The sequence below is a fragment of the Opisthocomus hoazin genome, chromosome 19 (genome assembly GCF_030867145.1).
Source record: "Opisthocomus hoazin isolate bOpiHoa1 chromosome 19, bOpiHoa1.hap1, whole genome shotgun sequence".
In the NCBI taxonomy this organism is placed as follows: Eukaryota; Metazoa; Chordata; class Aves; order Opisthocomiformes; family Opisthocomidae; genus Opisthocomus; species Opisthocomus hoazin.
The window spans coordinates 14,618,135-14,643,400 of NC_134432.1; the positions used below are offsets into that span (position 1 = coordinate 14,618,135).

At 49.0% G+C, this 25,266-nt stretch overlaps 1 protein-coding gene across 2 annotated transcripts in view; it reads left to right on the forward strand.

Annotated features, from left to right (window-relative positions):
* COL5A1 (collagen type V alpha 1 chain) overlaps nt 1–23,156 on the forward strand; it is a 160,051-nt gene extending 136,895 nt beyond the window's left edge. Inside the window, exons 43-66 of one of the 2 annotated variants that reach the window (XM_075439389.1) lie at nt 243–350; nt 982–1,035; nt 1,639–1,692; nt 1,902–2,009; nt 2,105–2,158; nt 2,247–2,354; nt 2,458–2,511; nt 2,899–3,006; nt 4,097–4,150; nt 4,506–4,559; nt 5,031–5,084; nt 5,514–5,567; nt 6,304–6,411; nt 6,858–6,911; nt 7,011–7,064; nt 7,866–7,973; nt 8,454–8,507; nt 9,205–9,240; nt 10,025–10,078; nt 10,459–10,717; nt 11,130–11,242; nt 13,374–13,442; nt 17,326–17,559; nt 20,217–23,156. In XM_075439389.1, the coding sequence (XP_075295504.1) occupies nt 243–350; nt 982–1,035; nt 1,639–1,692; nt 1,902–2,009; nt 2,105–2,158; nt 2,247–2,354; nt 2,458–2,511; nt 2,899–3,006; nt 4,097–4,150; nt 4,506–4,559; nt 5,031–5,084; nt 5,514–5,567; nt 6,304–6,411; nt 6,858–6,911; nt 7,011–7,064; nt 7,866–7,973; nt 8,454–8,507; nt 9,205–9,240; nt 10,025–10,078; nt 10,459–10,717; nt 11,130–11,242; nt 13,374–13,442; nt 17,326–17,559; nt 20,217–20,363 (2,154 nt within the window). In that variant the 3' untranslated portion in view covers nt 20,364–23,156. Of the gene's footprint in view, nt 1–242; nt 351–981; nt 1,036–1,638; nt 1,693–1,901; nt 2,010–2,104; nt 2,159–2,246; nt 2,355–2,457; nt 2,512–2,898; nt 3,007–4,096; nt 4,151–4,505; nt 4,560–5,030; nt 5,085–5,513; nt 5,568–6,303; nt 6,412–6,857; nt 6,912–7,010; nt 7,065–7,865; nt 7,974–8,453; nt 8,508–9,204; nt 9,241–10,024; nt 10,079–10,458; nt 10,718–11,129; nt 11,243–13,373; nt 13,443–13,496; nt 13,566–17,325; nt 17,560–20,216 lie in introns of both variants that reach the window. The other variant, XM_075439390.1, reaches the window with a different exon arrangement.
* Nucleotides 23,157–25,266: the final 2,110 nt, after the last annotated feature.

Genomic DNA, 25,266 nt, shown 5'->3' on the forward strand with positions numbered 1-25,266 from the left:
TGTGATCTGGGTATCCACCGGCTAGGTTGGTTTATTCTTTCTTTATCTCTTGAGACAGAAGTTTTGTTTCAGACAGCGAGCACAAAGAGCCTGATGAAATATCAGCTGGAAACCGGTTTTGCTATACATGCCCATATAGTCAGGGGTTGTTGGCAGCTGAATAAAAAGTTAATGAGATGTAATGGGTCGGATGGAGGGTGGAGGAGAGCTCTGCGTGACCTGTCTGCTTGTTCTGCTTCCAGGGCGAGAAGGGTCCTCAAGGACCAGCTGGCCGGGACGGCATCCAGGGCCCGGTGGGACTCCCGGGTCCAGCAGGTCCTGTCGGCCCCCCCGGAGAGGATGGAGACAAGGTGGGAGCAGCTCCCTGCTGTGCAGGGTCACTCTGGGAAGGAACTGGGCAACGTGCGCCATTGCCACCACGCTGACCCACTGCTTCCATCACATTGGGTCAGATGAGCTGCCGGTCATAGCACAAGGAGATTTTATGACACTTGCAACCCCACGAGATCCGCAGCGTCCGATCTGGGCAGCAGCTGGCAGACCGGGCTGCCTGTGCTCTGCCAGCCACGCCGCTCGCTGAAATCCTGTCAGCCTCCCCTGAAGCCTGCAGCGGGTGGCCTGCCCGCGGGTGCCTGGCCTTTCCAAATTAATTGCCTTTCCCCACTCTCTCGTTAAGCCCCTCCAGACTGGAGGATGCTTAGAAAACATTGGCTAAGACAAATCACTCATCGCTGCTAACAAGATCTGCAAAATGATGTTTCTTCCATCCCATGGCAGCTAAGGAATATTTTAGGAATCAAAAGGGATTTGGTAAACACGTAGAGTAGCCAAATCTTTGGCTGTTTTCAGAACTTAGTGGGGTATCTCTGTGGGAACTGGCATCTTTGGGATGAGGGTGCAGGCATACAGGACCATTGCTTGAATATTGAGATATGGAAGTGGTCACCAAGTGAGCTAACTGTGCGTCTTTGTACCTGGCAGGGCGAGATCGGGGAGCCTGGCCAGAAGGGCAGCAAGGGCGACAAAGGGGAGCAGGTGAGTGGGGCAGGCATCGTCGTAGCTGCTTCCCTGGAGGAGCGTGGCTGGGCTGTGTAACAGAAAACAGGATCATTTTAATACCTTTCTATTGTTGCTTCATCTTCTCCTTTGCTTCATCAGATACCCACAGGATGTAAAAAAAAAAGCGAGTGCCTGGAGTGTGTTTCTCCTCCAGCTCCCAGGAACACACTGAGATGTTTCCAAGTCACCCATGTACTGTGTCTGTGAAACATTAGCAGCCCTAGCCATTAAAGCTGGGTGTTGGGCTGTAGTTCTAGTTCCTTATAGCCCGCTGAAGCACCTTTTATATGCTGCTCAGAACATCAGAAATGGAAAATAAATTACACATAAATATCTAGAGAGAACTGAGTGGTGAGATATTGCTTTGCTGGAGCAAAAAAGCGTTTAGATGTATCTGCCGTGCTGTTGCCAGCTAGGCTGAGGGATGCTGGTGTGTCCAGGGAGACTTGACCCTGTCCTCCCTGTTTTGAGAATTAATGCATGTTTAACACAGGCTGTTCTGAAGGATGCTGCCTTTTCCAGGTGAGTTTTTTTACTCTGTGCTCCTAATGGTGACATTGCACTTCTGTTTTGTGGCAGGGTCCACCAGGTCCTACCGGCCCACAGGGTCCAATCGGTCAGCCTGGCCCAGCTGTGAGTATTGTCCCCTGTTGGCAGAAATCCCCCTTGTTGCCATAACCTCTCCTCAGAAGCACTGCAAAGGTTGGCAGTTTCTGCCTGGTACTGCTGATGTCCAACGCACGAGCAGGACATTGCTGCTCGCTGTGACAGGAGGTGGTGGGGATGGAGCTTTGCATCTGCCTTGTGTCTTCGCCAAGTTGTCTGAGACTCTTTCCTCCTAGGGTGCCGATGGGGAGCCAGGTCCAAGGGGACAGCAAGGCCTCTTTGGTCAGAAAGGTGATGAAGGACCCCGAGGTTTCCCTGGTCCCCCCGGCCCAGTGGGCTTGCAGGTAATTTGTAGCATCAGGGGAGGGCATAGGGTAGTGAGAGCTGGGGGTCCGCCTGAGGTGTTCACAGCTCAAACTCATCCCCTCCACCTCCACAGGGCTTGCCTGGACCACCTGGTGAGAAGGGAGAAACAGGTGATGTTGGACAAATGGTAAGATGCTTGCATTCTTGTGTTTTCATCACCAACATAGACATTGCCCCAAGAAACAAGTCTGAAATTAATCTTTTCTTTCTCTCAGGGCCCACCAGGCCCACCTGGACCCAGAGGTCCATCTGGACCACCAGGAGCAGATGGTCCACAAGGTCCTCCTGGGGGAATAGGAAATCCTGGTGCAGTAGGAGAGAAGGTAGAGCATCCAGAAAAACCTGACTGAAGCCCGCAGGAGTCTGCTACAACACTTGGCACCCTGCAGAAACAGAAGTGTGCTCATCCTCTTTTCCCCTCTGCAGGGTGAACCTGGCGAATCTGGTGAGCCTGGTCTTCCCGGCGAGGTTGGCCTCCCGGTAAGTACGCCACAGGGTGGCTCTTGCTCTGATGGAGAAGAGCTTTTCTGCAGTGGTGGCCCCTGAGGAGCTGGTTGAAGGGGTGTCAGAGAGGCATGGATGTGGCTGGGGCTGCAGGGAGTGAAGCAGCCATGTCCTTGGCTTGGTTATCGGGCAACACATCACCATGTTACTGGGTATTTATAGTGTAACATTCAGTCACTAAATATGGGCTACCCACGACTGAACAACATGAACACCATTTAGTCTTTGTGGGAAGGGACTGCTAAATCATGTCCTTGTGTACAGAGACACAAATAGAGCTTCTTTCTCAGAACCGATTAAAGGATAATTAGAGATCAGTAAGTTGTTTTCCTGGATAATAGAAACACCTTTTTTCCTTTACAGGGTCCTAAAGGTGAAAGAGGGGAAAAAGGTGAAGCAGGTCCCTCTGGTGCTGCTGGTCCACCTGGCCCCAAAGGTCCACCAGGCGACGATGGTCCTAAAGGCAGCCCTGTGAGTACCCTCTCCTGTCCAAGCAGTGCTCACTTGTCTTGCCCAGCAGAGACTTCCACGTGAAAAGATGTTTTCCATAGATTTTTGTTTTTTAATTTGAAATAGTTTACCAGACAGAGGATTGCTCCTTTAATGAAATGCGATATTAGTCCCCTTCTTTAGGATGTTAATGAGGAAAAGACCCAGTAGTACCGTATCTTCCAGCAATACTTGAATTACTAGTCCTTTTTGCAGGCTATCGGGAAGCTCACCCGTATGGAGAGGTCCTGCAGTTGGTTTACTCTGCGCTTGAGCTTACGCTTTGTCAAAGTCCTCTGCACCAGAACGAAGCTTCCAAAACAGCACAGAGGAGATTTATGTGAATCTGGGAGTTGTACCTTTAGGGTCAGATCCCTGGTGATGCTAATTGCTGTAGCTCTGCTGAAGCCAGTAGAGCTATACTGATTTATATCAGATGACAATGGTACAGTATTTATCTTGCTGACTTCTTTGATGCTTGCTGGCTGAAGAAATGTATCATGCGATAAGCAAAGATGGCATGAAACAGCAGAGGAGGCAGGGTAGTTAGTCATCTCTCTTACCAGATGGGTTTTGGGGATATCGCATTATTGGTTGAAGGCTATTTTCTGAACGCTGGTCTCAATCATTTGAAGTGCATAATAGACATTGTACAGAGAAGAATGGTAAAGTGCTTTAGTCATTAAACGCTTTGAGAGGATCTTCTTGTGAAAAATGTTACACATCATGTAGTAAGCAAAACCAAAATCTAATCTGCACATTCCCCAAAGCTGCGAGGATTTCGCTGTCACTTGTCCAGTGTATTTATGAAAAACTAGATAAACCTCCCAGTGTTGACGCTGGAGCTTTGCGTAGTCTGGATGTAGAGCTGAACCAGTGGCTGTGACAGGGTGAAATTACTGAAGATGCAAAGATGGGATGTGATCTGGGATTGTGTTTGAGGGTAGGGAATTGGGGGTTTGTTCCGTAGGGTGACTCCCTGTGTTGTCGCTGGGGTAGAAGGCACTAGTGCTCTGCAATTCTCCAGATGCAATATCTCTGACTTAGGGATATCCTTCTTCTCTCTTTGCAGGGTCCAGTTGGTTTCCCTGGTGACCCTGGTCCTCCTGGAGAACCTGGTCCAGCCGTAAGTGTTTGTCTCACAGAAGGGCAGCTAGGTTCCTCCTCTTGGTTTAGTGAAATACAACCATGTGCTATTCATTCACCAGCAGCTCCTCTGCATTAACTCTTCCCCTACTTGGGAAAGAGTAGGAAGTCCCACCATAAGACTGTCTGACTGCGCTACAACCTGTGGAGCAGTAGCTATATGAATGCTGCTATCCACAGCGTTTGACACAGGACATTTTCTGTTGCCGGTGCTCTCAGCAGGAGATGGGAAGGGATGGTGCCCGGTGACATGAAGACCCACACCTGCTGCTGCTAACACTCTGCTCGGTTCTGTTCGTACCCTAAATACGCCTTGCTTGTTTCTTCCTTCTTAGGGTCAAGATGGTCCCCCTGGTGACAAAGGTGATGACGGTGAACCTGGACAGACTGTGAGTAACTGGATAGATGAGATCTGTTTCCTGTCAGTCCCCACGGTTTCCATGTGCAGGTCCAAGGACTTCTAAGTCAGGACATACAGCATCTAATTCCCACCAGCTTCTACCTCACTGGTCCCCTGGTGCCTGTCCAGTTCTGTCCTCCCTCCTGTCTGTGTCAGCCTGGCTGCTCACCATCCATGCAGCCTGCTCGGCAATACATCCCAAAATCAAAAATTAACTTGAGGAAAAACAAGATCTAAGTCTTTAATTTTAAATTTTGCCGTGCCTTATGGTATTGCATGGTGGGAAGGGATAAAACAAGATACCACCTGCACCCCCGAGGAGGTGTCGGGAGTTGTACTTGGCCGCCCACGCCTCAGTTTAGCACAAACCCTAGAGCTCAACTCGAGTTTTGCACGTTTGCTCCTCCCTCCTGCATCTCATGATGCAGTTATGGCTTGTTCTTCTCCCCTCTTCATCTAGGGTTCCCCTGGTCCTACGGGAGAGCCAGGCCCCTCCGGACCCCCAGGGAAAAGGGTAAGCTGATGGGTTAGGAGAATTTTTCCAGATGTATTTATATTGACTTTTTGAAACTAATGTTGTTACTAGGTTTACAGTAAAAGCAAGGCAGTAGCGTGTAAAATAAATAATAATAACAATAAAATTGATGCGCCACCCGCAGCCATTGGAAATTGATGGGAAGTTGTCAACCAAATCCCATGGATTTTTTTAATATTTTAACACCCAGAAGAAAATACAAGTATGAGGTGCTCCTGCTCTTCCTGCCTTGCTGGAAAAGCCCAGGGATTCATTTAGCAAGCAGCTAATTTAAAAAGCTTTTCAGAGATATTTGTCTCCATTCTGTCTTCTTCCCTGGGGCTGTAGCATCATTTTGCTAATTCCAATAGATGATTTCAGATCAGTGTGATCTAATTATGTTTTGCATCTATTTTGCGCTTTCTCTAGGGCCCTCCTGGTCCAGCTGGTCCCGAAGGAAGGCAAGGAGAGAAAGGAGCCAAGGTAAGAGCTGAATGGGATTTCCCTTCTACCGTGTTCTTTGTACGCCAGAAGGATCACCCTCTGACAGCAGTGGTGCTTGAAAGACAGCGATTTGATTTTGCTGTGTGTTATAACAAATTAGCCTGAATTTGGGGGCATTGGCCTCAAATCTAAGCTTATGTTTCATCTTTGATCAAACTCTGTGGAGATAATTAGAGCTTGGTAAGGTCATGGGAATGTTTTTCTTCTTTTGAAATTACAAAGTGCCATACTTGGCAATTTAATATGTTGTGAGTAATAGGGCATGCGTAGCCCTACGTCCTTTCCCAGGGCAAACGCAGCATTGTGGGACCATGATTGTTTTGGTAGGGGTGATGGGGAAATGTAGAGTGGGATTGCAAATTATAGAACCAATTATTGCGGCAGCTGCGATAACGCTGATGGCAGAGGATGTCCTCTGCTCACTCATCTCCCAGGACCGAACCGAGGAAGGGTTCCTGCTCTGGAGAGCTCACAGCCAAAGGGCCGTTCCTGCTGGAAAGCAGCAGAAATAGGCAAGGCTGAAAAGTGAAGGAGTTTGGAGACTTGTCCTCTGTGCATAAGGGATAGGGAGCAGTAGGAAAATCAACGAACAGAAGGTTTTACATGCTTTGCATGGAACTACGTTCACTCTGTGACATCCTGGCAGCAGCCACGGTGTATTTGAGAAGATTGTTTGATGCCCCCCAAATTAAACCATGCTGCCTCTTGCATCTAGGGTGAAGCTGGTTTGGAAGGACCTCCTGGGAAGACTGGCCCAATTGGTCCCCAAGGTGCTCCAGGGAAGCCCGGCCCCGATGGCCTTCGAGGGATTCCTGGTCCAGTTGTGAGTATTCCCAAACTGAGCAAAGTCTGAGAAAGCTGCTGGGCAGGGTTGGTCCTGGTGCTTTACCGTAACCCATCTGCCATGGAAGATGCCTTTTTCTCAGTGTAATGTTCTGTCTGTGCTTAAATGCCTGACAGCAGATAAAATATCTTTAGTGGAAATAAGATAATGATGAATATCATCTCCCAGCCTGTTTTATGTGAGACTTGGTTATGCTTATCCACTCCCTGGGGTAGCATTTCCATGAGCTGCAAAGTCACTTTTCCAGTAGAGATTTGACCATGGAAGGAACATAAATCCTTTTGCCTTTACTCACCTGTCAGAAGCCAGGGCAAACATTCCCTGGCACAGTGACCAGATGAGGATGGGTGAATAATCTGAACAATTTCAGCTGGGAGCATTGCTGTCGTGAATGAGGAGTTTGAGGGAATTGCACTGTTTTACAGGGTGAACAAGGTCTCCCGGGATCCCCTGGCCCAGATGGTCCTCCAGGCCCAATGGTATGTCCAGACCATCAAATTGCCTGAGTTTTTGAAATGGGTGAATGCATTTTACATGAATTAATTATCTCTTTTGTGTCCTCCCCCCAACTCCTGAAGGGCCCACCGGGTTTGCCTGGTCTTAAAGGAGACTCTGGTCCTAAGGGAGAGAAGGTGAGCATGGCACACGTGATCTCGCTCCATGACCTGATGTCCATGTCTGGGTGTGGGGGAAAACTGTCATTGTAGGGGGGTCCTGCAGCTGGCCTGGCAAGGCTGAGGAGTGCCACCAGCCCCATATGCTTTCTTGCATACTCTGGAAGCACTGGACACATCTTTAGAGGAGAGATGGAGAGCTGTGAGTGTGCCCCAAGGGATGAACCGGGTTGTGCTGCGGGTGAGCATGTGCTGCTGCCCGTCTGGATCCAAGACTGGGTTCTGCATCCCCATATTCACCAGCACTGATGACAAAGAGGTGACACGGAGGAACTGATTCGCTGTGGTCCCCTACATCGGCCCTTGCAGTCCACACAGCTCTGGTTGTCGGGGCTGCCTGAACACAGGCGCTTTAGCAGAGGGCACAGGACAGTGCAGACACCTAGCTAGCTTTAGCGCAGGATTCTCAGTCTTGTAGAAATTTATGTAATATATGTCAGCACATGAAATGAGCAGGCACTCCAGTGTAGCAGTTCTCTTATCTGCATTTGTAGCATTTTCAGTTGCAAAAACCTAGTGCCTTTCTCTGCTTTGCCACTTCCGTGACCCTGCTTCAGCAGGGGGGTTGGACTAGATGACCCACAGAGGTCCCTTCCAGCCCCTGCCATTCTGTGATTCCAGGTGTCAGGCATAGCTACAAACTCCTGTCACCTTGCTTAGATAGTTGGGTTTGTATCTACAAATGTCTTTGCTGGGTAGCTTTGGTGTTCAGTTACCTCCGGCAAGAGATCATAATTAACGTCTGCTGTTTTCCCCTAGGGTCATCCAGGTTTAATTGGTCTTATTGGACCACCAGGAGAGCAGGGAGAAAAGGGCGATAGAGGTCTTCCAGGCCCTCAGGGCTCAGCAGGACCCAAAGGAGAGCAGGTAAATATTCTATAAGACATTCATGGAATGTGCTTTTGAACTGTGGGGTTTGCTGCCTTTGAGCAGGTACGGCATAGCAGAGATGGTCAACCTCAGCAAGAGACTCTTGCTAATTTCTGAGGAACGTTTTCCGTATTAATGTAGTTTATTCTACATGTGAAATGTAGAGATGCTCCAAAATGACCCACTTTAGTAGAAAGCAGATTCTCAAGGGTCATATGAAAAGAGCTGAATAGACTTGGAGGGATAGTTACATTAAATATGCATCTAGAGGACTGATTTTTAAAACTGTGTGCCTAAATGAGATTCCTTGGTCATGCTCTTGTCTGCATCATGCACATGCTTCAAAACCAGTGAAGACTCCAGATTTGAATGGAGTCTTCCACAACCAGGTGGTCATCTGTGAGCAGATGCCAGTTGTGTAGTTACAGGCCAGCATCATTGCATGCAAGTCAATATTGTTCTGCTTTTATTTTTCAGGGTATCACAGGTCCCTCTGGACCAATCGGGCCTCCAGGGCCCCCAGGATTACCGGTATGTGACAAGTAATTATCTTTGAATTCCTTGGGAGCTACACAGTCCTTCTGGAGCCACCTTAGCGCTCCCAGACATACCCAGCATGGCCCTTCCGGCCTGACCCTGTGTGAGGATGCTGACGGGAATGGGTCTGCCCAGATGAGCCCACTAAAACCACTTGAATGAGTTACAGGAGTGATGGTGGGTGACGTGTGAGCTGAGAGACGGGGACAGGGGACACGGCGTGATTAAGGCAGGGAAATTAGCCCACCCTGTTTCTCCCCTCCACCCCCATTCTTTTGGATTATCTACAATCACATGGTGATTTTTTGTACTTTTTGCTATTTGCATTTTTTTTCACTGGATGCCCAAAGGCTGCAGCCTGCACACTTGGGCGACCAGTGGTTGCTGTTGCTGGGTGTCCTTAGCACGGAGCCAGGATCAGCCCCGGGCTGCGGTAATCACGCAGCAGCTTTTCCAGTCCCTATCCGGGCTGGAGTGCAGAGTGCTGGCACAGATTGGTCTGACACAAATGCTTTTTGTATGTTATCAAATAAAAGCAACACCAAACTCAAGCGGATGTGAAAAGTGGAAACAGAAAAGGAAGGAATGAAAAAAAACACCTTGTGTAGCACTACTCTGTCTCTCTCTAAGGAGAGACTGACTTCTCTGCGAGGAAACGTACTGACTCCTTGCTGTATTCTTCTCTACACAGGGTCCACCTGGTCCCAAAGGTGCTAAAGGATCATCAGTGAGTATAGACATTGTTAAATGAAGAGGCTGAGGAGCTCTTATTAAGTGTGTAGCCTGCTGCGACTACTCCACGTCAGTGGCATTAAGGCAATTAGCCAACGATGACTGCAGCAAATGCAGCCTTTTCAGGCTGTCTAAGCCCAGAAATTATAACTGGGGAAGGTTTCTGTTGCACACACTGTACTTCATTGAACATCAGTGCAGCAAAGATCATAAGGAAGAATCCAGTGCACAGTCCTTAGGAGAGAACCTACTGCTGTAAAGCGGAGGGTATTAAAAATAGACTGTGAAGCGGGAGGTGGCAAGCTGAAAAGCGAAGAACTCTGCGAGAAGTGCGACACTGAAGCAAGCTTCATGTTGCAGATCTCCTATGCAGGCAGCTAAAAATTCCTCTTGGGCAACTTCCTACTGTCTTTTTCGCATGCAGAATTCAATGTTTTATTAATTTGAAGATTTTATGTGATTTATGAAACTGTTGAATTGATCTGGAGAGTTAACGTTTGCATGCATTGGAAGAATCCTTCCTTTTCCATAGGAAGCCTGAGGAAAATTCGAGTGTTTAACCCCAAGCATTTTGCTGATCTTTTCTTTTACCTCAGCTTCAAAAATAATCAAAATAAACATTTTCTTGGGAGGGTGCAAGGAGACTCCTCTTGTGGGCCTAAAGGGACAGGAAGAAAGTTTTTGCCACCACTAAAAGAAATAATCTCTGGGATGTGATAGAAGTGACAAGTGCTTTTTCCCGAGTGACTCATATGTTTTTCCCTTGTTTTTCCACCCAGGGTCCAACAGGTCCAAAGGGTGAATCGGGTCTTCCTGGCCCCCCAGGGCCTCCTGTAAGTAGAATCCATTACATGAAGAGTGAAATAAGGTTCAGATTTAATGGGTGTTGTAATCTTACAAAGTAGAAAATTTCTGGACAACGATTCAGCATGTCAGGAGTCCTAGCAATGGCTTGGCATCTCTTAGACGTGCTGGGGAAGAAAGCAGGATGTGAAGGGAGAAGTTACTAATAGGAAGATGACAAGAGAAGATGGAACCAATGTTCAAGCCTGCTGGTCAGGGTTTTTAGAAGTACTATCATAGGTGTTTTACATCTCTAGTGCGTATCTTGTGATGCTGCTCCGCAGCGCTGGTGGCTGCTTTGGCCATCTCTTCTGTCTTTTCCTCACTGCCAATGCAATGAGAAGTTGTATCTTCTTTCCCCACAAATCAGGGTCCTCCTGGAGAAGTCATCCAGCCGCTGCCCATCCAGTCTTCCAAGAGGACCAGACGAAACATTGACGCCAGCCAGCTGGTGGACGATGGAAACGCCGACAACTACATGGACTACGCAGAGGGCATGGAGGAAATTTTTGGGTCGCTGAATTCCTTGAAACTGGAAATTGAGCAAATGAAGCATCCATTGGGCACTCAACATAACCCAGCGCGTACCTGCAAGGATCTGCAGCTCTGTCACCCCGATTTCCCAGACGGTGCGTCCCGGGACAGAGCGGGTGTGGGGAAAACACTGTGGGTTTCCCAGCTCCCCACAGTGAATACAAGCGAGTGCATGAAGGGAAGTAATTTGGGGAGCCCCTGGCCCGGGTGCCCCATGAGGAATGTGGCTGACAAAGAAGGAATTACGTAGAGAACAGCTGGTCCCTTCCAACTGAAATATTCTGTTCTATTCTAAGGATGGGGATATGTGATGAAAAGTAACTATTCCTGTAAGGTGCTACAGTATTATCTGGAATGAAAACATAACCAGTTTTCCAAAAAATGCATATAAACAGTAGCCTGTGACAGAGATGAAACATCCCTGCGAAGATGGTTGCTGAAGAGCCCATCGTCCTTCCTTCACAGAGCTCATTCTTTCTCTCCTTCTCTTCCCTCTCGTACATGCAGGTGAATACTGGGTTGATCCTAACCAAGGATGTTCCAGGGACTCTTTCAAAGTTTACTGTAATTTCACAGCTGGTGGAGAGACTTGCATCTTCCCTGATAAGAAGTCTGAAGGAGTAAGTCCGCACAACTTTTTTTTTCCCTCCCCTCTATAGCATGGTGATAAGAGATTGTTTCCTAATATGAATATTCATAGACAGTCAACTTCAGGAGAATTGAACAATAGCACGTAAGGATTAAAGATCCAGAACATTTCTTTGTTACACAACGTTGGCTTCTAAAATAATAAGGAATATGTTTACAAAGAGAATTTCTTTCAGTCAGATTTAAACTGTAATTTGGGACAAGTCTTTGATTTCCCAGGCATAATAATTGCTAAAACCTTCATTTTTTTACTTTGCTTTACAAAGGCAGAAGTGCGTGTTGGCACGGGATCTGCGGCTCCCTGTGAGCTTTATTTAACTCATTGCTTGCCTTCGCCCCTGCGGCCGGGCTGCCGCTCCGCTGTCTGTGTGCAGAAGCGCTGCTGATTCCTCAGCCCTTACTGCGTCTTCAGGCGGAGCAGATAAATGTTGAACTCCTGTCATTTTTCCTGGTGTTTCTTGTGGGTATTTGGTTTCCTAAATGATTGCGGCTAGCCTCAGCGCTCTTGCTGGCACCAGTGCACAAGGCTGATTAAGTTATTTGTGTAATGATGTGTTTAGCTCAACTACACTCAGCGTTTTTCCCCCGTATCCATGCACTTGGTTTTCCGGAGCTGCTCTCCCCGATGCCTGGGGAGCAGCTCTGGCGCTGGCCAAGCAGAAGCTCTTGCGAAGAGGCCTGGGGGAGCTCTCCCAGTGTCACAGTTGTGCTCCAGCTGGGTTAGGTGCAGACAAAGCTGTTCTCTCCAGTGGAAGCCGTTTGCTTGCTGAATTTCATCCGCCAGAAGTATGTGCCGGCACACGACAAATAACACGCAACATAAATCTTCCTTGAGTATTTGTTGGGGCTGTTTAAATAGGCGATGGATTTCTTCTCCTTTGCATTAACTTGCCATGGCTCTCCTCAAAATGTTGACAGCTAAAAAGTGGAGTCTGCCCATGACCTTAGAGTTGCTCCAACTCCTGCCACGCTGGTTCTGCGAGTGGCTCTTTGACCGCGTCTCGTCCACTGTGGAGCTTCAATTCTGACCACAGGCTGCGATGCTCCTCAAGTGCAAATTGTGCTACACTTTTGCAGTGCTGTCTTAAATAAGAAAAAGCTTCAGCCTGCTCTTTTTCCATGTAGAGGAACGAAAACAGCTACCACACCAGCATTAGGTATTGGCTGAGTGGTTTTATTATAAGCCACAGCAGAGTTTCAGCCTATCTCCTTTCAGTCCATCCTTAGCCCAGAGAAACACACCGACTTGCTTTATGGTTCGTGTATGAAAAAGGAAAGGACAATCCCAAGACACCTTAGGATGTTTTTTGGGGGGAGATTTATGGCAGAAGTGAGGGAGCTTGTGGGAGGGTAAGGGAGCAGGCACAGCCACGCTCCTTCCTTGTGCTCTGACTCAAAAAAAAGTGCTTCAGCTGCTTCGACGGGGCTGCCGTAAAGGATGCTCTGACAGCTCATTTCTTGTCAAGGTCACCCCCTGCATCGCTCCAGGTAGCTGGAGCTCTGTCACGTGAGATGGTCCAGCACCGACTGCGGAGGATGCGCTGCCCATGCTGCACCTCATTGCTGCACAAGCGCAGGAGACAGGCAGAGGCTTTTCCGTAATCACTCGTTGCCTTTCCCAGCCCCACAGCATCTGGATTTGACATTAGAGTTGACAGCAGCCTTCTCCGTTATCAGCTTTGCTTTTCCACTCCAGCCCTCCCATGAAGATCAATGGATCTTTTACCGTTAATGTTTCCTTTTTCCCCCCCCCCTCTATCTTTCCTCTTATCTCTCCTGCCGATAGACTGCACTGCTGGTTTTGCATCCAAAGGATCTAGGAGGCAGAGATCATTAGCCCTTAGCGAAGGAGGCTGGTGCCAAGACAGCGCTGGGCACCCGGGGCAGCGCCGTCCCATTCTGCCTGACAGGCTGCTGGCACCGTGCGGCTCTGCCGACTGGTCTTGTTACTGGTGTATGAAGATGAAGAAAACATTTTAAAGAAAGTTGGACAGTTTCAATAAGACATGCAGTCTCTGCTTGTGGAACTGAATGTAACTTTTTTCATTTCTTTTTTTTTTTCTTTTTTTCTTTCTCTCTTTCCTCATGCCGTCCACAAACTAGGCTAGAATAACTTCTTGGCCAAAGGAAAACCCAGGCTCCTGGTTCAGTGAATTCAAGCGCGGTAAACTGGTAAGATGCATCTTGGTGCTTTCTGTTTTCTTTAACCCGTGTCATATTTTACAGAGTAAAATGGCTCGTTGGCCCAAAGAACAGCCTTCCACATGGTATAGTCAATACAAGCGGGGGTCTTTGGTAAGTGGCTAACCTTGGCCCTCTAGTCTGAATCAGAGCGCGTCATCTGCTTTGGTATGGCCAGACCTGTTGCACTCTGCATGCTGGACTAATAACCATCGCAAGTTGCAGTAAAAACATTTAAGGTGGAATACTGAAAAAGAAACAAAACCCAATGGGGATGCTTTTTTCCAGTCTGCTTGACTGGAAGCCCAGGAGCAGGTGACGAGCTTTCCCCTGCGTTGGAAGGGGACGTGCTGACGTGGCGGAGGACGCTGCGGAGCTGGAGCTGTCACAGGTCTGTCTCCGCAGAGCTCTGCAGGAGGGCTGTGTCCTGCAAGGAGGGCTGTTGCTGGCTCTTACGCAGTTCCCATTATGGCAAAGGCAAACTGGGGTTCCCCATACTGCCGTCCCCCAGCAGGGTAGCCTTATCCCGAATGCTGGGAGATGCCTAACGCGATGCTTCAGCCTGGCGCCGGGCTGGGTGCTGGTGCAGGCTGTGCTCGCTGGTACCCAGGCTGAGGTGATGAATCTGCACATCTCGGGTCTGGGGCAGGTTTTCCCCAAAGGATGGATTTCATCTCCCACACTGGAGATGAGCCGAGTCGGGGACTCCCATGCCACCCCCGGCGCTCGGGAGACGTGAAGTCATTGGTTTAAAGGCAGATTTTGAGCTACGTGCATTTGCCGAGCCTGGTGGACAGGAGTTTGGCTTAGTCACAGTTAAGGATTTTTTCAAGGGAGAAGAACTGTCCTGAGGTCAAACAATGCTTGATGTCAGCAATCGAGCAGCACAGCAATGCGTAAACCAGAGGAGAAGCTCTGGTATTTTGTCCTGTAGCAGGACATTCATGTTGTGGATGGATCACTCCCGCAGAGCCCGAGCCCTGGTCAGGGATGTCAGAGCAGCAACTGATTAGCGTAAGCCCGGTGTCCTTAAGCAACAGAAATCTCCCGCGTGTGTATCAATTCTTGTAGGATTAGCGGGATGCAGATAATGAGCTCAGTCAAATCAGGAGAATTAGGGGAGAAGGAAATATTCAGTGGATAAAACCGACCTGCCCCTGAGAGCAGGAGATGCTCTGACGTGCGGCGCCGAGCTGCCGCATGCCCTCATTCTCTCCCCATGGCTGAGGTTTCCTGCAGTGCCCCAAACTTCCACCTTAAAAGGCAAACAGCAAAGAAAATCGCCGCATTTCATCGCCGCTAAACACGTTTTGCTCTGATTCTGCCCACAAGAAGGATATGGCTTCTGCAGCTTTTCTGCATTATCAAATCAGGCCGCAAAGCCAAGGCTTCAGCCTCGTAGCTCCTTGGAGGGCAACTACTCATAGCTTAATTACAGAGCAACTTCATCAGTTAATATTATGAGTACCTCCATTTCTCCATCTTCTCCGCTTTTCTTTTTCCCAGTCTGTTGATCAGTTAGAGGCTGAATTGCCAAGCTAGAGCATAGGGCCCATTTTTTTAAAATGGGAATTTCCATGCTACTTGGAGCCCTTTGCTCCATCTTTCTGTGTTGCCATTTTCATGCTTTTTTTACCTGTCCTGCATTTTCTGTTTGGAAAAAAGCCACCAGCACGTAGAAGACGTGCCTAAGCAAACCACAGAACTCTTAAACACACAAGCCAAAGAAGTAAAGTCTGATTATTTTTTTTAAAAGTAATTCTCATTTTGCCCCAGTCAGTACTTGGAACCGTGAGACTGGTAAACTGGGGAGATGTTTTGCCTGGATCCAAGATCAGCTGAAGTCTGTGCATGGAGTTTTCATTCCCCTCTGGGTGCAGCGTTGCTCCTGTTGCTCCCTGGAGAAGGTCCCTGGTGTCCTTCCATGCAGCCCAAGCACGGTCTCTCGGGGGGCTCGAGGAGCCCTGAAGCCGGGGGGAAGGCTTCCATGTGGGTGCTCTGCACTGCTGACATGGGTGTCCCTGTGCTTGCACGAGGCGCACAGCTGTGAAGATGCTTGCCTTTCATCTGGGGGTATCTAAAGGAAGAAGAACATAGTAAATACGAAATACAAAGAAATCACCTTGTTCTGATGCTTCTGCACAGTCATTAATCAATGACACAGAGTAGTGGGAGCTGATTCTTAACCATTTCTCGTGATGCAGCCAAACTGCATTTAGAGGGATAAAAGGGTTGCAGATGTTTTCTTCTGGACTCTGCTTTCCTTCTGTGTGTGCAGCAGAAAATTCCCAGCAGCTCTAACAAGGCCTGTCACCCATCCTGTCCTGTTATCCTTCATAGCCACATGACATCTGCCACAGGGAAATACTATCACAGAGAGAACAGAAAGGGATTGATTTTTGCAAAACCATGTTCCCATGAGCGAGCCTTATGCAGAAAACGAGTTCCCAGTGGCTCCAGTTGCAAAGCTGGGACAGGGCTTCATGCAATCTGCAGAGGCAGAACAGCAGCCGAGGCCCCTTAACCAAGCAGTCAGGCTCCCAGACCAAGCACTAGTTTGGGAGAAATGAGAGGAGAGTGGGTCCTGCAGATCGGTAGTGCCACACATCACTGGGTGTGTGCCAAGTCACTGGCACTTTGTGTCCCTCTCCTTCCACGTCCTGGTGGCTTTCTGGTAGCTGCTCTTCTGGCATGCGTGGCTCTCTCATGGTCAGTCATATTTAACTCTCAGGAGGACACTTCAACGGTATCCTGACAACCGGTTGGTATATTTATGTATTTTTGTTATCTTTTTATTCATTATTTTATTGTCTGGTTATGAATCTCTTCTACTGTTTACAGCTTGCACCGATGTTTCGCGGTACCTGGAAGAACACTATGCTGTTTGCGTGCCTGTATTTTTCTCCTGGTCATTCCTAAAGAAACCCCCTGTCCGTAGAGGACAGTCCCGAACAGCAGCTCTGGTAGCTTGGCCGTGGCTGGAGATGCCACCTGAAGGACCGTTAGTTTATACATGCAGACTGGCTGTCCTGCTGTGTGTTTGCTTCCTCGGTGGGGTACGAGAGAAAGTCCCAGAAAGCCCTGAGTTCCTTGGGAAGTCTGGTTCAGTGAACTATTTTGCAGAAAGACATTTCTAGACACCGTTCTCCTCCAAGGGAGAAGAGGAGCCTGATGTGCAGGATGGCGCAAGCCCCTGTGCCGGTGCAGCTCCGTGTTTCATGCCGTGCCCTAAGGGCAGCAAATGCATTTTCCCTTCAGCTGCGTGTAGCCTCGCCGACGAGGGCAGCTCGGAGCCCTGCCGGCAGGAACAGGATTGCTGCGCATTAAGTGCAAAGATTGCTTGAAAGCCAGTGCGTTGGTGCCCAGGAAAAATGAATGGGAAGTACCCCAGTGCATGCAGAACAAAATACCCACAACAGTCAGAAAATCATGTCAAATAGGACAGAAAAAGAAAGCCCCCAACCCTTACAGAAATCTGCTTTCTCTCCTTTTCAAAAGCCGGAGAAGTATGCTTAGTGTGGGCTTAAACTTGAGACATATATCCCCAAATTTCCTTAACACTGCAACTTTTTTGCAACCAGGGCTGAAATTCCCCTTCCTTTCCCCTCCTGCCCTGCCTTAGCCTTATTTTTTTAGCTCACAACCAGCCAGAGGAATAAACTGCCCTCGGCAGCCGTGGCCTGGCCGCAGGAGGACCAGAGCAGCCCCATGCCTGTAGCGTGGCAGGAGCAGCATCTGCACCCCGGTGGGGTGCTGAGACCGAGCCCCGTGCACGGGGTAGTAATGATGGGTGAGACTGGTGGTCCTCAGAGCCCTCCAGACGTGTTGCCTTGCCCCTCACTGCCCAGTGTTTCCCCTTCTCCACTTCTCATAGCTCTCCTACGTGGATTCAGACGGGAACCCCATCGGAGTGGTGCAGATGACTTTCCTCCGGCTCCTGAGCGCTTCGGCCCACCAGAACATCACCTACAACTGCTACCAGTCCGTCGCCTGGCATGACGCCACCACCAACAGCTACGACAAGGCCATCCGCTTCCTGGGCTCCAACGACGAGGAGATGTCCTACGACAACAACCCCTACATCCGAGCCGTCCTCGACGGCTGCGCGGTACGTGGGCAGTCGCTGCGGGAAGTGTCCGTCCCCCTCCCCTGGCTGTAGGGCACCGTCTGCCTCGGGGCAGATCGCCTCCGGATTTCCAGTGCCCGCTGGTGTAGGATTGTCCCCAACATGGGAGACATCAAGCTTGCTCTTCCCAGTGCTGGGAATGCCTGGTTCCACTCAAGGTTGGGGGAAGCTGCAGCACCGCTAGAAACTAGATTAATTTGCTTTACTGCTGGCTGTGCACAAAGGGAGACACCTGCCTAAAACCTCCAGTGGCTTTTAAATGTCCCCCTTTCCCTTTGCTCTGACTCCATTTACTCACACGGGAGGAGGCAAGCGATGACACCCATTGCGTATGAGTTTTGCAGGCTTTGATGGTAATTTTTTGGAAGTGCTTTCGGGAAATCTAGGAGGCAAAACATTAATGGTTTGGCGTTCAGTTAGCTGGGGGTTTTTTTGTGACACGCTGCTGCGTGCAGCCCCAGGAGGGCTCTGGGCTGTGCTGGGCGTGGGGTGCATCACTGCATCGCTCCAAGGCTGGCACGGGAGCCGCCGGTGCCCTTGGGAAAGGACAAACCAAAGCAAGGCCTGACTCTGTAGCAAGATGGGATGATGCTGCGGGATGCAGGAGACAGAGGTTCGCATCCCTGCTCGCATTTCAAATGCAGCCTTTAGCGTCGTGCTCTCTAGCTCTGTTCCCTGTGGCTTTTTTGCCCGGAGCGCAGAAGCAGGCGTTGCGCTGCAGCCCTCCTCTCCCCGCGCTCTTCGCCTTTGCTTTGGCCACGAGCAACAGCCCGAGTTTCCAGCGGGGCCCAGCAGCCTCCCTTTGCTTCTGCCTCCTTCTGTTGGGTGCCTGACTGGGGACTGAGCGCTGAAAAATCTGCCTTCAGGAGCTAAAAATTTGGCAAAGCAGGTGCCGCTTGCATTTATTTTGAGACCCAGTTTGCTGGTGCAAAAGCGTGCATAATTCTCACCCTCTGCAACTGCAGTGCTTGAAGCCCACAGGACAGAAAGATTGAGATGTTTGACAGAAAAAGCGCTTCGCATAATTTGAGATGAAAGTGGTTCGGTTCTGGCACACAAACGTTTTTTACTGTAGGAGCAATGAGGAAAAAAAGATTCGAATCCCTTCTTCCAACACTCTCGCAGAGAGGGAAAGGGCATCCATCCTGCTTCTGGAAACACTTAGAAGCCACGTGGGGAAGTTTCTCCTCAAGCACTTCATATCTCCTGCTAACACGATGTGTTCTCGCTAAAAAGTGCCTTCTCCTCCCTTTCCCTTCTGAAATCTCAGGGATGCTGCAAGATCCCACGTTGCACATTTTGAGGCAGCTGTGCCTGCTGAAAACCCGTTTGGTTTAAGTGATTTGGCTCAGATACCCTGCGTTCCTCTCCCTAATGAGGGATGTTTGCATGGAAAGAGGACTGGAGCTCCTTGGAGTTTATTTGCCTGGCTGCTGCTTGCAGGTGGCTGTTAGCACAGCCAGTCTCCGTGTCACAAATAATCGACCGTGGCAAGAACTAAAGCAGTGGGAGCACTGGGAGCCCGCAGGGCGGGAGCACTGGGAGAGGCTGAACGAGCCCCGGTGCGATGGTGAGGCAGTGAGATGGTGTCTCCTGGCTTTGGGCATCGCTTCCGATACCTGTAGACGTTCCCGCAGGCTGTGAAAAGAAGGTTAAATACTCCAAGGGAGCTTATTGCCACCTCGAAGGAAGAGGGTCTGCATCTCCTGTATTCCTGTACCGTCTCTGGTACCCTGGTAGATCATCCGTCCTGAACCACTGGCAGGATACTGAAGATTGAGCCCTATATGTGAAAAATGAGGTTGGGCTGCCCAGCACGGCGTTGCCGCAGAGGCCCTGGTAGCACCCGCGCTCCGGCCATTGGAGGCTGCTGCAGCCGGCGCCGGCGGAGCTCCCGGGTGAACGTTCGGGCCATTATTTGAACGTGTTTTTCCTGATCTTACAGCCCTTTCTCAGTACCTGCCATATAGCCTATTCTTCTGAGATGCACAAATCAGAGGGTCAGGTAAAGCCAAAAGCTGCTCCATAAATTCACTGGTTTGTGCAGCTTTGTATGCCCTCAGGTGCGCTTCTGCTCCTCTAATAATTATTTATATTTTGGAAATAACTGTATGACTACCAGGCACAGTAAAAAGACAACATCACCTTGTGAATTCCATCAAACTTTAAATGTGATCTTTTTGGTGGTGCTTGGATAATAGTCAAACTAATATATTCAAATTAAATCACTCGCATTTGTTCAACAACCCATGCGTGTCCTCGGGGAGGCAAAACAGCTATGCCACGGCCACAACAATTTTCCCAGGCTCCTGTTCCAGCCCTGAGATGTGCTGACAGCAGAGTTAGTGTCTTTGGATCTGCATGGCAGCAGCTTCTGCTCCAAAGTCTGGGCTCAGGACAGTCATCTCCCCCAGGGTTTGCTCAGTGGTCACCATCCCACTTGAGAGCATGTCTGCTGTATCTGCAGGGTGAACGTAGGGTGTTTGGGTGCTGGGTGCCTCTAATTCAGCTCAGAAAATGCCTGGGCAAGATCACCACCGTATTCCCAGCTGACCAGTGAATGCTCATTCCTAATAACTTGCCGTTGTTGGGTTGGAGGCATCATCAGAGCTCCTCTCTCTCCCTCTTCTCCCCGCCAGGCAAAGAAGGGCTATCAGAAGACTATCCTGGAAATCAACACGCCCAAAGTAGAGCAAGTACCTGTAGTCGACATCATGTTCAATGACTTTGGAGAAGCGTCACAGAAATTTGGATTCGAGGTGGGACCGGCTTGCTTCATGGGCTAAGAGCCACCTGAAAACTAGTCTCCAAATGAGCAACCTCGTAACCTCATTGCGCCATTTAATTAATTAAAAAAAAAAAGAAAAAAAGAAAAAATAATTCCTTGTCACATGCACGTTCTGAAACTGGACAGCGATGGGTTATTTTTTTCCGTTTTGTTTTGTTCCTCGTTTTGCCCGAGTCCCTCTGTGCCACCGCAGCCAGACGTACCGAACCGCCGACCAAGAGGACCGTTCCCGCGACAGACACAGAATCGCATGACCGACTGCCGCACACGTGGCCCGGAGACCTGTCCCCACGCCACCACTGCAGCTCCACGGCCACCAAGCAGACCCCGCCACCATCAAAGACTTCTTCTTCTTCTTCTTCTTCTTGCCGTGAAGCAATACCGAGCGCTTGTCTGTAGATTATTGTTTGTTTGTTTCTAAGGAAAAATGGAAAAAACTTGAAACTCCTGTGTTCAGCTTGACGTTGAAGTCCTGGCTCCAGTCTAAACCCTGCCAAAGCTCATCGAAGGCATTTCGTTGACTTACACGAGATTTGGATCGGCTTTCGCAAGCAGACATCATGGTCATTTCCAGAATTTGTGGTATCTCCATTGAATCATGTTAATTCTACATTTTACAAAATTTAACCCCATGAATTTGATAGCTAAAAGTCACACTGGGCATCTCTTTCCCATGTATTAAAGGTGCTTATATTTTTATATGTTTGTAAGTAAATATTTGTATTGTATATTATTTTAAATGTTGAAATGTTTCTGGCTTCAAAACATGCATGTGACCCTGTCTGTAGCAAAACCACCAGCAGCCCGGCCATCGTGTCCCCGCCGCCTCTGCCCAGCCCCAAGCCCGGCTCCGGAGGGGCTCGGAGTCACGCCCAGGCGCAAGTCTGTGCACGGTGAGGGCCCAGCGAGCGGCAAACCAGCCCCCCGAGCCACAGATGCCTTTTGGAAGGATTTGCTTTAAAATAAGGAAGTTAAAGCCACTTGTTAACAAGATTTCTACAAAACCCTGACCTAAGAGCAGGATCCGCTTTGAATCTCTGCCTTTTTGTACACTTGTTTGCCTTAACATCCATGTTTTAAATTAATTCTTCTTCTTTATCTTTCAGCATTCTTTTAAAATCATCATAATAAAAATCCATTCCCAGCGGCAGATTGCCGTGGCAGGGGAAATCCATTTGTCCTCTCCGAATATAAAGTGTAAGAGAAAAAAAAAAAAAAAAGGTGCTTTTTTATTTTTACATGTCTCTGTGGTGCTATCTATTTGAATAACTTTAATACAACACTGGTGATACCCTGCCACTGGCCGATCTCCCACCAGCCTTTGCTTTTTAGCCGCTTTCAACACAGACTGCAGGCTGTTGCTACGGTCTTTGATTATAAATGCATGCCGCCCTCGTAGTCGTGGTGTAGCAGACCCGCTCCTCTCGCTCCTCTCCTGGGTTGCGCTGCCGTAGCTCATGCAGCCCATGTAGAAAAAGTATTAGATCTGCTTACATCTTTTTTTTCTTTTTTTTTTTTTTTTCCCAAGAATATTCATGCGTTTTATACGGTGGTAACCATACCGGATTGTACTCAGTCGCTGAATGTTTGTGGTGCTAATTTATGTATTTGGTGGACATCCCGACGCGCTGCGGAAGCCGCGTGGGTGCCTGCCCGGGGGTCTGCAGTTTTCCTGGTCTTCCCACCGTGGCTCTGCCAGGATGGCTATTTTATTTTTTTTTTATCGTGCAGCGTTTTCGGCTCGCAACCTGCTGACGCCGTCTTCTTGTTCCGTTTGTTTGTTCGTTTTCTCCTTAGCTGTTTTCCTTATTTAGGTCTCTCGGCTGGAAAATAGATGTCGCAGGGTTGTTTTATTATTATTATTTGGCCTGGAGTATTACAGCAACGCTTGAGCCAAGGGGGGTCTTTCACCACAAAGGAAAAGACATCACATTTACTGTGAAGAAAAGCCTATCTATGATGTCTTTTCCCCCCTTCTCCCCCAAGCAGAGAGCAGCAGCATCCGAGGAAGGGAGGCGAAGCCGTGCTGGAGAGAGCGGCGATGCCGCGCGGTGCTTTTCGCTCTGGGAGAGCCATGTCCATCCGTCTCCCCTCTTCTGTTGTGTTCTCTCATTTTTATTTTTTTTCCACTTGGGGGAAAGAAAAAAAAAAACAAAAAAGGTGCTACTCTAAAAACTGCAGACTCCGGCAGCAAAGCAATGAAAAGGAATATGTAATCATATACAGGAGAATTCAGCTGCTTGGTCACCTTGGCGAGAGCCTTGTTCAGGAGCCGTGGGAAGGTCAGGAAAGGTTGCGCGTTCCTCTCTGCAAGAGATAAGCCATATATTGATGTATGTGCACACGTGTGCGTCTGTCCAGGTCATGTGGTTCTGTTATAAATTTTCAACAAGGGAGCTTTTTTCTTTTATTTTTCCTTTGATTTCTTTGCTTTAAGAAAAAAAAAACAAAAAAACAATTCCTCTGTTGAATTTCCACAGTGTTGTAATTGTACTGAGCTCCAAACTGTTCCGATTTCCCCAGACCACTTAGCTACGGTATATTGCAATAAAATTACTACTTGTATTTGCAGACATTCTTTTGTGTAATTTTATTTCCCTCCTCCCTTAATATATATGACTTGAACAAATGTTGATAAGAAAAATAAAACCTATGGAAAAAAATTTTAGTACATAAGGCCCTTTTTAAAATATAGTGTCGAATGACATATTGTACATTTCTTCAAAGTCCAATAAACATGTCATAAAATTTAAGTGTAATGCCCATAAGAGCTATTTTTAAATATTTTAAACCTGTGTAATAAAGGAATAAATGTAATAGATTTTTTTCAATAAATCAAGTTTACTGTTTCCACCTAAACCGACGTGATGTGAATGTCTTCTTGAAGTTGATTGCAGCCTGATTTCCCCACGACCCCTCTGCTCAGCGGAGCCTGCAGAGTTCATCAGCGGAGCGGTGAAAGCGCTTAAAGGTAACACATACTGTAAAATATTCAGCCAAACCTATCGGAGAGAGAACTTCCAGGCCTGGAATCTTTTTTTTCCTCAGTGAGAAACTCGGATCGACCTGACTCTGCCAAAATCCAACCGGGGGATTTCAGTGGCTGGGACTTGGATGAGAAGATTGGGTGGCCACCAGCTCTCCACGTCCTCCACCCCAGCGGCAACGGCACCCGAGAACTCTCTGCTTGGCACCGCAGCCTTCGCTCTAGCTGATCATCTCATCCTGGGACAAATTCAGGGAAAAAAAATAATTTCTCCAGTTTCTTGGTGAGCTCCTCAACCTCAGGCTCATGTCTCAGCCCCAGGGCCCTGCTGCATGGACACACTGGGAGAAGTGACATGGGGGACACTTTGCTCATCCTCTCCTCCTTACCTCCCGCGGGTTTCACTCCAAGGACACACGAGAAGATGTCGGCTCGTCTGGAAACCGCTGTAAGAAACTGCACGCGTCTGCCTGCCAACAGCAGCCACTGCTGCTGGATTTGCATCGTTCTGGTTCTCAGGGGCTTCTTGCAAAGATGGCTTGGTTGCTGCTGCTGGTTTGCAGGTTCGAGAAGATGAGAAGATGCCTGCACCTTGAAAACGTGTCCTTGTTTGCAACGGAGCAGGTACGTATGGTACAAACACCCAGACGTGTGCGCTAACCCCGCTCTATGCACAAAGCTTTGCAATGGCCACGCCATGCTGTGTGTCCCATCGGCCTCTCCCCTTCGTTCTTTGACTGCAATTAGTGGTAGATCTCGGATAAAGAGAGGTGTTCCGATAAGGATCCAAAGTCCTTTAGTCAAAGTATGCAACTAGCTTGTAGGAGTAGTCCTGAGATATCTTGGGGTATTATGGCCAAAACTTCATCCAAATGGACCCCAGAGGTGCAGAGGTACCACAGCTGGGGGAGTAAACTAGAGGGAAAATAGCTTTAATTACTTAGCCCTGGCTAGAAAGATTTGACTTCGATCCTGATGATGCTTCGAGGTGACGCCAGCCTCTTCCATGCTGACTTGCCAGTTGTGATTTGCACTGGATCGGTGCTGGTTGCAGCAAACACTGCTAGCAGATGCCTCAGGGTCTCACTGCTGAGAGGAACTTTGATCTGCCATTAGGAAAAAGCAGCGATCCGAGTGAGGATCTGACTGTTTCTGGAGAAGCCAGGCACAGAAGCCGTGGTATATTTTTTGCCTTTTTTTGTACAACAGAAAGTCCGTAATTTGGTGCTGGAGCTACAACACAGCATCTCTGTCTGCCAGGTGGAATGTGGAGGGTCATTTCTGGCAGATCCACAACAGAAACAGCAGCAGATGATCGAAACGGAGCGTGAGCACCCCAGACAGCTCAGATTTGCTCTGTGGGCGGGGGGAGGACGGGGCTGCTCAACCCAAAGTCACGCACCCCAGGGACTTTGCCCGGGCATGGCCCCAGCGCAGCGGCTGTCCCCCCGCCTCGGGGACAGGGGCAGCAGCTCAGACCTGGGGATGCAGCAAAGAGGGCGAGAGGACCGCGCTCCGCACCCACCCCAGCCCTGGGGGGAGCAGAGCAGTGCCCACCCCTCTACATCTTGTGGAGCGAGAGTTCACCAAGGGGCGAGAGTTCACCAAGGGCAGCTGAGCCCGGCTGCGTTCCCAGGCACCTCCGACAGCAGCTGAGCCGGCCGGGGCAGGAGAAGCGGGAGCTGTGATGCTGCCGGTGCCTGCTTTGCTCTGCCTCTGATTTGTTTTTTTCTTAACAGGCGGGCTCAAGTAGGCTGGGATTTATGCGCTTCTGTGTGTTACGAAAGAAGGTGAAGCCTGAAGAGTTTTTCCCCATCCAGTTACCTGAGCTGACCCGGGCACGTGGATCTGTACGCTTGCTTCCAGGCTGTTTCCTAAGGTAAAACATCAACTGCTGTGTGATTTGCTTTCTGCT